Source organism: Phaethon aethereus (assembly GCF_964289735.1).
Source record: "Phaethon aethereus genome assembly, chromosome: 17".
Classification (NCBI taxonomy): Eukaryota; Metazoa; Chordata; class Aves; order Phaethontiformes; family Phaethontidae; genus Phaethon; species Phaethon aethereus.
The window spans coordinates 6,247,563-6,261,115 of NC_138593.1; the positions used below are offsets into that span (position 1 = coordinate 6,247,563).

Here is a 13,553-nt window from a genome sequence, read left to right on the forward strand (position 1 = left end):
CTCACTGACTGGCATTTAAAATTTTTAAACATCAAATATTTACTGGTGTAACTTGATTGCTGCCCAAATTGAATTTCAAAGGTCCTTATCATGCAGTTTCTGTTTGTGCATGCCTTCCATAGAAATCAGCTCCATGCATCTCTAATGAAAATGAACCTTCTTCTCTCTGTGGCTTTTTTTCAGCCTTTCTGTGCTTTCCATTTATTACCATGATTTACAACAATATTGTGAGTATTATTAATCCAGATTGCAGTCAATGGGAGTTTGGCACGGTTTTACACTGCAGTACTGCATCTTAAATAGTTTTGGCTTCCAAGCGGAAAGAATTTGGCATACAACTACTTGTCACTGCCCAGTGTTAACAAATACATACAAAACACTCACCATGCCATATGCACCCAGGCCAAAGAGAAAGAAAAAGGGAGTAAGTGTATTGTTACATATTTGAGATCTCTGAGGAATGTATGAAAGCATAGACTATAGAGGATAGGTGGTTTAGGGAGGCTGAGCAAGGTACTTTGTGCTCAGAAGCTCCTGAGGCCAGGGCTCAGCACTGACCCACTGATGCCGTCCTGTGTTAACTGCCAGAGGGATCTACATGACTGTAACTTCTATGTTAAGGTGGGAATTTTTTAGCTGTAAAATTAAAGAAAAGCCATTTGGGAGCTGTGCATGTGTGCTTAGGGAGGTTTTAATTTTCACTTAAAGGCTTCAGTCAGTTTCCATTGCCAAAGTTGCAGCTTTCCTTGAGCAGTTTGGAAAACAACCTGACTTCTATGCTAATTAGCACTCAAAGCCAGAGAGAAGAGCTATTCTATTACTCTTTTAACACTGCCATGACATTGCACCTAAAGTACATTCAGTGATCACTGCCCCAGTTTTTCTAGGTGCCATGAAGCCTACCTGTGCTATAAGCAAGTAACTTGAAGTGTTTCAAAGAGACAAGCTGAAGAAAGATGAGCACCAAGTAATAGCTTCAGCTTCTGTAGATCATAAGCAACTCTTTTATAAATGCACAGTGCCCACCAGCCCGCACTGAGATCTGCAAGTGGTCAGATGTTGTCTTGGCAGCTGTTGGGTCAAGTCCCTTGTTTGGTGCCATAAGAAAGATGGGATCCTGTTAAGAGGATGGCATTTTTATTTAAAGGGATGTGGACTTGCTAGTCTAAGAAAAATAGCAAGATCTTCTGATGCTGTACACATTCAGGAGTAATCGAATTACTTCGCTATTCACAATAATTAAAAAGAAAAAAGCACCAGGACAATTTCCTCATCCATTCCCTCCTCCTTTTCTTTCTCTCATTATGAAAATGCTATCTAGTAGAGCAGCCAAGATATTTTTCAATCTGTTGCTCATGGTCTTTTTTGTTATTTTTTTTGTTCTCACACTGCTTGCCCAATACAGCAGCTGTTAAATGGAGAACTCTGAGAACTGGGGAAAACTATTGGTGTAGCATTTGATGAACAATATTTTTGCAGAAAATTAATATGTCAACTATTTTTAACCCTAGGCAAAGGAAAGATCAAGCCAATCCATATTCAATTAAATATGCCACTCTTTTCTACTTTCAGGTGCCTTTATAGCCTCTGATATTTCACTTTTTTTTCATTTATATTGTTGTCTGTCACAGTCTTCCACACTTTGCGATATCATGGGATTTTTTTTTTTTTTTTTTACCGTATGATTGTACCATTAAGAAATTCATTCAGCGAGCTTTCATGTTGACCCTGGGAGCCTACAATATTGCTCATTGCTGTTGGCATAGCTCTGTTGACAACAATGGAACAACTAAAGGTCTGGCTTTTATGCATAACACTTTCTAATTCCCTATTGATAAGCTAAATTCATTTTTGTACAATTTGTAACATTTTTTTCATTACATATACTAGTTACATCTTAGGGTGAATCAGTCAAACAGACTCTAAATTAAAATAGTTGGGTGATCTAAGCCCAAAGTCTGTTGCAATGTCTGTTTCTCACAGCTTGGAAGATAACAGCCAATATAGCCATTATAGAAACAGGTGGTTATTCTTTCTTTCTCTTTCTTTTCCTTTCTTTCTGTCTGTCTTTTTCCAGAGAATTGAGTAGATGAATGTACCTTAAAGTTTTTATTTTCTAGGTAATTAGAAAATATTAATTAGAAGGTAATTAGAAGTAGATTGTATAAGGTGGAAAGGAAAGTTAGTAAACTCTGTGGTCCTGGATAAGTTATGCTAATGGTCAGGTTGTCACTGTGAGGACAGGAAATCCTTATATTAGAAGCATCATTTTAGTCTCTAATTTAATCCATAAACCAGAATCAAAAGTACCTTTGATTCATACACCTATAAGAATATTTCAGTGGGGCTGTGAACTCCATAAAAGACACAAGCATGCTGACAAGAGGCTTGTTTGTCTTAGTGCCTTTTCTTGCCACCTTCAAAATAATCTGTGGTATTTTTGGAGGTTGAGAAGATAAGGCTTCAAAATCTGTGAATTGGACAGAATGCTGTCTTTTGTAAACAGAGACAAGTGAACTCCAAATTGAACTTAATAGGGTAAATTATCACCTGCTTTGGATGAGAGGAAGCCCAAAACCCAACACATTGGGCTTGGGGCTGAGTTTAAATCAACGGCAGATCTGATCCACACATTTGTCCTTCTTCAGGCTGGAGAAAAAACATATTGAATTAGAAGGTGCACACCCTCCTCCCTTGGTGGCCACCACTATGTAGCTAAATATTTGCTTTTTAAATTCAGGGAGGAGAAACAAGCTAATCTCATAAAGGTTCACCCCACCCTCTGCTTGGCGTCTCTTCCTTGGCAAGCCTTCCCAGCAGCAGCTGGCTGACTGTTTTTCTTCTGCGATTGTGTTCATGACATTTCCTGCAACTAGGTTTTCCTGAAGGTTTCCAGCAGTCCTTCCAGTCCCCTACCCCCCTTTTTTGGCCTCTTCACCCACTAACCATAGCCTTGTCCCTACTTCCCAGCAATGGAAGTACCATATCTGCCATCACACATCCATGCATATCCTCTGTATGTGCTCAACACGTACAGTGAGTTTCTGTGGTTTGCTTGTAAATCCGACAGTTTACCGAGAGTCAGTGGTTAGTGTAAGGGATGCTGAAGAGCCATGATGTAAACAGAGACAGTCTTTCCTCAAGATAACCTCCTCCACCAGGCAGACATAAAGTTTGCACTGTTTCTCAGTGACAAGAGGTTGCTTTCCCCTTTTAATGTAATTATTTTCTACAGAAGCTGCACATACCCGTCTCCATGCAGAAGGACTGATATAAAGAACCTAGATTAGGGAGAACTGATGCACAGATCCTGGATTACTTAAGCATGCTGGTACTTCCCCTCTCCATGCTACTGAAAGCTGCATAAACTGTTCTTTCACAGGCTTTTCTAAACACTCAAGTGACTTAATCTTTTGATGTAAAAGCCTACTCGTATATTAAGCTTTCTGTTATCAATGTCATTAAATCAATATCCTCAGTGCTACAGGATCCAAGTCATGTATAAGCTGTCACACACAGTTTAACTTAAGAAATGCATTCTTGAGGTACAGTCAGTTCATTTTTCATAGATTAGAGAGTACTTTGAAGTAGAGCTGGTGAAGATCAGAGAGGGTTTATTCCTCATTGTAACCAGTTTCTGATATGTTGGGGGGCTTTCTATTCTAATGATGGTTTTATTGCAGAAATTCAATGAAGTCTGAGAAGATGAGTGTTTTATGCAGTTATCATAAGTGGCACTTTTCAGTGCCTTCTGAGACGTATATTGTGTGTGTTAAAACATGGGACATATTTTTTAAGAGAAGTAAATAGGCGAATTGGTATGGACCCTTCTTGTATATTCATTATTTATCTATTCTTTTTCCATGTGGGTATGCATACAATTCTGGACAGCCCAGAGACTGTATAGCCTCCTGTAGTATAGTTCTTTGTCTAGTGAGTGACATCTGTGTTTAGAGTTAAAGATGGAGAAAACCAGTGATTTGCCTCTTGCCAGAGATACTTAACTAAGGGTAAAACATACATCTGGGATTTATTGTGTAAAAACATACACAACTGAAATACTATGTCATCTTCCAATCTGAGCCTGTGGTGCCTTTTCATTTAGTGTATTAAGAATCAAGATTTATCTAGGAATATCTTACAATTCAGAAATGACAGCTATTGTATGATCTTAGCTGTTTTTACACCAGATCTTTTTCTCTCTGTCTTTTTTTTCTTTTTTGTTTTAGCCACTGTTTGTCTGTCATACAAGTGAAGTAATTTGTAACATAAACCGACTATGGATTCTTCCATTTGCTTACTTCAGGAAAGCTATAGACATGATGGACGTAACATTATACAGCGTAATGGGCAAACATTATGCTACATGCCCTTGCTGCTGGTAAAACAGAATGAACTGCCAACAAAACTTTAAATTAACTTTTTGTTGCAGAAGTTGCAGAAGGCAGTTTTCCAGACGTGGGTTATGGATCATTAGTCTTCTGCAGTTTCTGAACTAGTGCTCTTCAAGAATACTCTGAGCAGCAAGGGATGGGATTAAGGGAAGGAAGTGGTTTCTGAAAGACACTCCGTATTTCATAGGTAGTTTGTGATTTGGAAGGTGTGCAGGACGCCTGCCATTGTTAAATGTGAGGCTTGTGGTGGAGCACTTTCTGAAAAGAACGGGAAGTTCAGAATCGATGGACCTAGCAGGGAACATACTAGTTTGATCCTGAAGCCTTGCAAAAGGCAGTCAGTAATGGGCAAGGTCCTTCACAAATGAGGAAGGACTGCTCTCACCACACCTTGGAAAGCAAATGGCATGAGCAGATTAGAGGTTATATCAGCGAGATATTTCCTGGTGATGGAGGACATGAATCTTGTCCCATTATCACTTCCCAGTGTGACACACTTGTGAGAGTGTGAGGTTTTACCGTTTGCTTTGCTCCTGTCATGGAAAAGGGCTACAAGAGTGTCATCGGGGTCAAAGGGGAAAATAGAGACCCTTGGCAGATACGTGGCAGTCTTTCCTCTTCACAAAGCTGTGCTTCTGTGAGTACCTGACCTGCAATCTCAGCTGTTCCTATGATGAAGGCTTAGGGAAAACAGGGTGAGTCAAGGAACTACAAATTTTGTCCAGGGATGTTGCTTAAGCAGATAACATAAATGGAATTTTCTTATCAGAGATGTGAGTTAAGAAGTAGTAAATGGCTTTATCTACAGCATAGCTACTTGAAGTTTGTGGATACCCAGTGCGAATGTGTGAATGTCCTGGGTTAGGCAGAAATGCTTTATCGCTAGTAAGGAGGGAACTGTGCTACCTTGTGCTTGACACTCATTGTTGGACTTGTGGGAGAGGAGATGGAAAATTGCATCAGGGACTTCTTGTACTTGGTTGAGTTTCAGCATGATGAGTAGTGGGTTTGGTTTTTTTTTCCTTCTTTCTCTAAAACAAGGAAAGCAATACTTTGTTATCTTTTGGCTTGACAGCAGAATTGTGTTGCAATAATCCCATAATTCACCAGTGATCTGTTTATGTTGAAGATTCTTGTAATCAAAAAAGTGCCTTAAGGTAGTGTCTGACACAATGTGGACTTTGGGGATTTATGTATTTGAAAGGGTTGAACAGATCCTGGAAATCCTCTAGTATGCATATTTTGTCTATAACAAACTATTACTTTACTCCAATATAATTTGAATTATTTTGTCATGAAACTGGTGTAACAGAGGGGAGAATGGGCTCTCAAAGCTCCCTGAATGGAGACTGAGTTAGTGGCTAATTCTGTTTATGAAAAATAGAAATTATGTCATCATAATGCTAAGGTGTGTTAAAATAAAATCTTGAATTATGGCATTGCTCTTTCAGTTTGATTGTATGTTTTAAAATAATCACTATTGTGAAAAGAAAACTTCTGTGAGTTGGTTATTGTAATGCACATGTTTCAGTGTTATTAATCCTAAAATGTGAGATTCTTAATACCCAGCGAGAACAAAACCCAATGCAGTCAATACATGCTGAAGAATAATGGACCAAATCTGCAAAAATTAACACATATATTTGTGCTTATATACAATAAATAATCCTGGTTTGCTATTTACCTAAATGGGGCACAGATTTCTCACTCAAGGTGTCACGAGTTTAATCTCAGTGTGTAAAATTAAGACTGAATACCAGCCTTTGCATGTTTGGAGTTTGTGTTAAAGCCATGAAGACTGACAAAATTTGCTTTCATTTATGGTGTGTTAATCTAGAATAAGTCTATAGAAGTTGTTATACCAATGAGAATTTAAAGTAGTTGAATACTAGAATTTAGTCTTTTTTAAACATTCCTTCAGGGTTTATATTTTCTTTCTTGCAGACTCCCAGACAATACAGCCAGGCACTAAATAGGAGTAACAGAGTTCATCTTTACTGTGCATTTCTGGACTATAGGTATGTTACGTAATTTCAAATTCTGAAATTGGTTTCATTAAATTACACTTTGTTTGTGATGCTATATATTATATATATTCTTCTTGTTCTCTTTCATTCATGGAAATAGTTAAAGAAATGGAACCACTGGTTTACAAAAAACACAATCTCTTAGTGGCTTCTTATCATGAATAGGAGACTTCTTATTCATAGACCTTATGTTAGGTGGGTAATTGAGAGGCTGGAAAATTTTGGAATCAAAACTGCAGACTGATACAAATCGTGCTTATCTTGGTTTATGGGTATGTCCACTTGGGCAGATGCTTGGATGTTTTAAGATGGCAAACTTCCAGCAAAGCCATTGTTTTCACCGGATCTGTGCCTGTATCACAACACCACATGAGATCAGTATTTCAGAGCTGTGAATTTTGGCCAGTGCAAGGAATGGAGAAATACTATGCCTCTGAAGGAAAATTAGACTAAAAGGGGTATAAATATCACCTTAAATTTCACTCAGAAAATAGGAACTACGGAAAAGCAGTAGCTCTGTTTTTTAGCTCTGAATTTATCTATTTTTGATTTCCAAACATGGTGCTCTTACTGAATCAATTGAGGAAGAATACAAATAGTGAATTTGGAGTTTCATGGGGATTAACAGTTTTTGAGCCATAATGGTATAAGCCTAATTGATGTAGCAGTGGCCAGCAACGCTGTGATCCCTCATATCCGGCATATATATGGGAAGATCACTGTAATTGTTTTACTCAAGTTTTGTTTCAAGTATGTTGAACTGTCCCAGCTGTTGGCAGTTACTTGTTATGGTTACTCACAAATTACAATAAATTAGAAACAGATTTTACTGAAGCGAATTAATATGATTGGGGCATTGTTCTCATACTGTTTTCCATTGGGTCTTGGGCCCTTGAGGGTTTGCCTCAGGATAGAAATTGAACTATGAAATCTGTCCTTCCAAATGAGTTTTATTTGTGTCAAGATGGTTTTATTCCCTAGTGCATGGCAGTTAAAGAATAAGCAGTTGGTTTCTGACCCACGATAGACTCTTTGAGAACTCAGGGAGGCCCCAAAGGACAAAGGAAGGGTGAGGTAATACTTATCTTTAAAATACACACCAAGAAAAATACAGATCACTCAGTCTAACTCCAGGACCCAGAATAATATCAAAAGTAATAAATGGTTAAGAAGCAGGCAGTTTAGGTGGGTGACCTAGGTGCCTGAGCCCATAGAGGCCGCTCAGATCTGTGGCTGTGGCTTCTGTGTCCCCACTCCACTGCAGGGCTGTGATAGCCCAGGGGTTTCCGAGTTTCTCTGGCTCCAGGAAGAGGGAAACTCATGAGAATCACTTTCCTGCACAGCCCTGGGGCCAGGCCACACAGCAGCCCATGCTGCTCTTGCTACCCCTGAGGATGAAGTGACAAAAAGCTCAGTCAGTCTGAATTACTTACTTTGACAGGATGAGTGGGATGGTGGGTAAGGGAGAGGCAGCAGATATGACTGGCTGACTTTTTTGACGTTTTCAAGATTATTGACTTGTCTGATACTATAGTTCTCAGAATATAAAAATTTGTGTCTAGCTGAAGTGCCATAAATAGGTTGCACAATGTAAAGAAAAAAAAAGTTGTTGTTCATTGGTTATAAAACTGGGAAGAAGTCTCTAGAGACATTCATGCAGGTGTCTGGTCTGGGCCCTATTTCAGTCAATATTTTCTTGAACTATTTTCATGATGGAATTGAGAAGACACTAGCAGTGTTTGTGGATGCTCCAGTCGGAGATGGCTTTCAAACCTTTCTGTCTCCTGTATAATACAATGCATGTCAAATTAACCTGGTAAGATGCATTTTGATAGAGATGATGTTCCGTTTTTGTGTGCTTTGCAGCAATGGAACTGGTGTTTGGTCTAATGAAGGTTGTGTGCGTGAGAGTGGGGACCTCAACTACTCAGTGTGTCTTTGTAACCACCTCACTAACTTCGCCATTCTGATGCAAGTGGTGCCTTTGAAGGTGAGATTAAGCAAAGGAGTAAATCTGTCTGTTAAAAACGAAGCATAAATACATCAGTTGCATTCTCACACCACATCAGTAAGCGATTGGAACTGGGCTCATTTTTGCAAAAGAATTTATTCCACATCTTGCTTTCTGGGATGATGTTTTAATACTTCTTGACTGTATTTATTTTTTAAAACTTTTGGGAGCTGAAATGGAGAATGAAATGAAACACGTCTGCGGTAGGTGAGAATTCTTTTTACTTTATTCTCACCTTTTTGGCATGATTTCTTAAAGTAGTAGGTAGGAAAAGCTGTAGAGGACATTGTACAGATGACCCTGGCCTTCACAATTTGTTTTCAAGATAGAGACAGCTGAGATGCGGCTGTTTAAGGGTTTTGGTAGCTAGACTTGTGGCATATGAACAGCTGAGCTTGAACTCCATGTTCACTTCCTGCTGCCAGCTGGCCCCTGCCATTGTCTGTGCCAACTTTCCAAGTGCCTCCTCGCTGCTGTTTCTTCACCTCATTGCCAAGCAGGGGCTTGTGTAGAAGGAGTATGAGAAAGAAAATGATGCTTTAGAGTTGACAGTGAACTGCTTATGTATAGTCTTCTCTATGCTCAGTTCCTTCATCCAAAAAGTTACCAAGCAAACCTCTTATCAGCTGGAATGTGACACTTTCCCTGCTTACCCAGAACCTTATGCTTGCTATTCATACTCATCACTGCTTTCAGATGAAGCTCTGATGGCAAACGCATTGCTCTCCTCACTAGACATGTTCATGGTACCTTACTATGCCTTAAGATTTCCTCAGAGACGGAGCAGAGTGTCTGCTCCTTGCAGGTGAAGTGCTGGTTTGTGCCTGCTGAAGGACTCTCTGTACAAAACTCAGCACCAGGCAAGGTCAACGCCATCCCGGATCTTAGCAGACAGACAGCACTGCCATAAGCATAAGAAATATGTTTTTACTGCTTTATTTGGGTGTGCTACTGTCAGGGATGATCCAGTGGAGGTAATGATGAAGCTCTGCTCGGACGACCCTCGGTTAATAAATAATGAACGTGTAATAGAAATAATTTACAAACCATACATTTAAAGAAATGTATACTAATTGTCGAGTTTATACTCTCTGGCACATTCTCAGATTTCTACAGACACCATCCTGATGGTAGAAATTAACAGATTGAAGAAGAGCTTCAGTAGGAAAGTAGGAGTCCTAGTGTCACATTTATCACTGTGTGCTGCTAACAAGCGTGATGTCCTCTGTGGTACAGCTAGAGGGGTTTTGTCAGCTCTGTTGGTGTGGATGCATTGATTATGTGGCCATGTCTCAGGCTCCTGTTCATTGGTTTGAATGATGGGTTTGCTCTTCATTTAGGCAGCAGCTTTGCCGAGACAGCTCCTGCTGCAGGATGGGATGCATGTGCTTGTGAGAGCGACGCATATAGATAGATACAAAAGTGAGCTTGCAGCATAAGGGAACCCTAATCAGGGTTATACCACTGAGCAGCTCCCAAGTCTTTTCAAGGAATGAATTAGGAGTTACTAATTCAGTAACACTGTTAGCACAACTACTGACATGGTAATCCTGATTAGATGGTGTAATGCCGTTGAAGTCAGGGTCACAGTTTAGAACAAGATGGTCTGCTATCCAAAGAGCTTAATTAATATGCACAGCCCTTTGTATTAGTCTAACCATTTGAAGATGAGGGTATCTTGTTCAGGTCAGCCTGGTTTATCTAACCTGGTTTATCTAACCATTATTATCTTTATTACTTGTAAAGCACCTAATGACCCCAGCTGGTTTCCAAGTATTTTTTTTCTAGGAACTCTTCGTACTTACAATAAAATGCAGCTTTGCCTGAAGAGCTTCCCATCTTGTGAGACAAAAGTAGAATGGGAGAAATGCGCTATTATTAACCCTGTTTTAAAGAGCGGTATACAGGGATTTAGCCAGCATTAAACAGGGTGTCTACCAGTTAAAAGCTGGTGAAAGATTAGTTGATTTTCCACTGGAGAATAGTTCTGAAATGTCTAAAACAGATCTGAGAATGTCATGATTGCAATAAGTTCTAATATTATGCAATATTAGTAATTGGGGATCAAAGATATTTTATATCAAAGCCTTTGGACTTAAGCTTTCCTAAAGAGATCTGAAATGCATAACTAGGAAAGGCTGGATGTGAATGGACTGTCCAGTTCCTCACAGTCATTTAATGGTTCTATTTTCAATATTTTCTACCTGCTTAACTTTTCGGTCTAATGCATTTGCACCTGCCAAAGTTTGCGTGGAATGTTTCTCCATTATTTGTCTTTTTCTTTATGATAATTTAGGAAACAAAATGAAAGTGCCACTGAGATGTTATGTGGATGTGTGAGACATGCAGGCCTAGTTGGTCTGATGCATAAAAACATTCCCTACGTGACATAGTACTGTAAAAGTCTGTATAAAATATTATTTTTTAAATGAAACTTTATTCCCATCATTTTTTGTTGTATTTTGTCCCCTTCCACCTAAAATCCCATTTCTGAACAGAAAAAATAAGGAAATTTATGAATTCGTGGCAGGAAAAATGAAATGCTGAAAAGTGATAGGAGTGTTTCCAGTATAGAGTTCGTATGCTCCTAGTGCAAATCCATGAGAATTCTAAATGTTTGCTGCAGCTTTCAGTGGAAGATTGTGCAGGCTAGGTAGAAAATAAGCATTCATTTCTAGCCTCTTGAAGTGCACCTAAGCCAAATTTTTGCACGTACCTCAGTTGGCAGAATTTATAAATGCATTGTAGCATGGAGAAATTCAGGTTCACTGGTCTGCGGAGCAAGACCAAAGTGCTTTGACCTGCCCTCCCATCACCTGCACAAGCTTGCTGTTACAGTGAGGTGGCAATGAGTGTGGGCCCATGTGGGGTCTTGGGTAATATTGTCACTAACAAGCCAATGAAGGATGTCATCCCTTCAATGTGCTTTAATTCCAGTTCCTCTCGTTTGGCTATTATGTAGTCCCTCTCAGAGTTCATCAGAAGATCTCATCCCAAATCTTTGACCAACATATACCCTTTAACTTGACTGTTTAAGCTTATCTTGAGGTAGTAATTTTTTTAACCAGTGAAAAAAAAAATTGGTATCTTTATTGCGTAATTGGCATGAAGTTAAGATCTGAGCAAAGACAAGCTGCCTGGCTTTTGAGCTATAGAAGCAGACTGTGCTGAGTTACAAATTCCTAAAACATTTGCTAAGTATTTTGCTTCATGTGTCTAAGCAATAGAGCCTACTGAATCAACTAGACAGTTGGAAACTTCTCCCAGGCATCCTTGGAACCCTTTTAAGTAAATGTTAAAATGCTGTGGATTTTAAACATATATACATGTTTATTCACCACATTCTGAAATTTGTAAGCCAAGGTTCAAAGGGCCTATATAAAACACCTGTTGGAATACTAGCTTGTCAATGCTCTAAGAAATGTGGCAATGATTTTATATTTGATCTTGAACTTTTGCATATTTTATTTTTCTTTTCATAAATGGAGTTCACAGATAATATGAGACAAGAAAAAGAGAGGGTGGGAGTATGCAATTGCCCACATTTGAACAGTTCTATTTATATAGTTATTACATATCTGTGGCTGTATAAATAGAACTGGATGAAATTTTTCCACATGAACACTGTTTTGGACAGAATGTTTATTTTTTTGTCTAGATTCTGTTTCTTACAAAAAGGGGTCTGCTTTTCATGAAAAAATGTCCATAAATTAGTAGAAATGGATTGCCTGAAAGCTGGAGAGGTATTTTGGTAGAAAAATGTCATTTCATTCTTCATGGGAATTCTGCTTTGGATGCTTTATACATCCGTTTTCCTATGAAAAGTATCATATCCCTTTCTCTCCATCATACGGATAAATGCAGCTCTCGGGGTAGCACAAACAGGCAGGCATCCTTTCCAAGGGCACCATAATGCCTTTAACCTAATGCACCAGTCAGCAGAACAGAAAACCCAGGTATGAATGGTTCTGCCACCCCTTGCAGAAAGGCAGACAGATGCACAGAAAACGATTAAAAAAAAAAAAAAAAAGAGGGGGATATCAACATTTCCAAAGAGATGTAATACAGACCAGTATGTATGCAGCAGCTTCAGTCCTGGGAGAACATCCCTAGGGAGAATACGATGCAGAAATTCATGAGCTCTTGAGACCAGTTCAGTGCAATAAGTGTTTTGTCTCTCTCAGCTCCTCTTCATGAGATTGATTTTCTTTTTGCTTAAAAAAAAAAAAAACCCAAAAGCATAAGCTTTCCATTAATGAGACATTGCAGTTTTTTTAAGAGTTCACTGTTCACAACCAGAGAGTACGGCATACTCTCCGAGTTCAGAAAACACCAAGGTGTCTCTGAGCAACAAATACTGAAGATAAGTGATCTTCCTCAGAAGTAAGTAGCCACATAAACTCATGTGGTGAGCGTTTCTAATAACCAGAGAGCTGAGCTTGTATGATAACTATTTGTCAAGGATGGTGACTTTTTCTTCTCAGTTATGCTAAATTCGAGCAAAAATCTCCTTGCTTAACTTCCTCTCTTTGTTCCTTCACATGGTTAAGTCTAGGTTTTTCCACTCACAGAACAATGGCATGATCCAGACCTTGTCAGCTTTGACGCACTCACTCCCTGCTAGTACTGGTCCAGCTCACCAATATGCAGCAGATCACTCTATATGTTTACACAGTTTGTGCATTTCTTGTGGGCATAAATGCATTTATGTGTTCTCAAGATTCTTTATAATTGCACTTTTATGACAAGATAATAATTTATGCATCTGGTTTAGGGAGGAATTTCAATGTCTTACAGTGATTTCATTGTGTTTTGGTGAGACATTCATAGCAACAAAATTGTAGGACATCTTGCATCTGACAGTGCTTTCTCTTGAATGCTTGAAGTATTGGGAGATGAGGAATGCTGACAAATTGTCAGATGTTTATGGAGCAGACTGTCAGGTGGGTCTAATTTCCAGGGAGCATAGAAATGCAAGAAATTTCTTAGGAACAAGCTGTGAGTTCTTGATTTTTCTTCTTGATCTTCACTCAAAACAGGTTAGATTAATTCAGTCACTATTCTGTTGTATGCCAGCTGGAAGTAATCTCCAGAGACTGAAATCTGCTGAGATGAAAAAGC

At 39.0% G+C, this 13,553-nt stretch overlaps 1 protein-coding gene across 1 annotated transcript in view; it reads left to right on the plus strand.

Annotated features, from left to right (window-relative positions):
- ADGRD1 (adhesion G protein-coupled receptor D1) overlaps positions 1 to 13,553 on the plus strand; it is a gene marked incomplete at both ends in the record, with an annotated part of 155,743 nt that overhangs the window by 79,582 nt on the left and 62,608 nt on the right. Inside the window, 2 exons of the mRNA XM_082007811.1 lie at positions 6,339 to 6,412; positions 8,288 to 8,411. Coding sequence (XP_081863937.1) covers positions 6,339 to 6,412; positions 8,288 to 8,411 — 198 coding nt within the window. The remainder of the gene's footprint in view (positions 1 to 6,338; positions 6,413 to 8,287; positions 8,412 to 13,553) is intronic.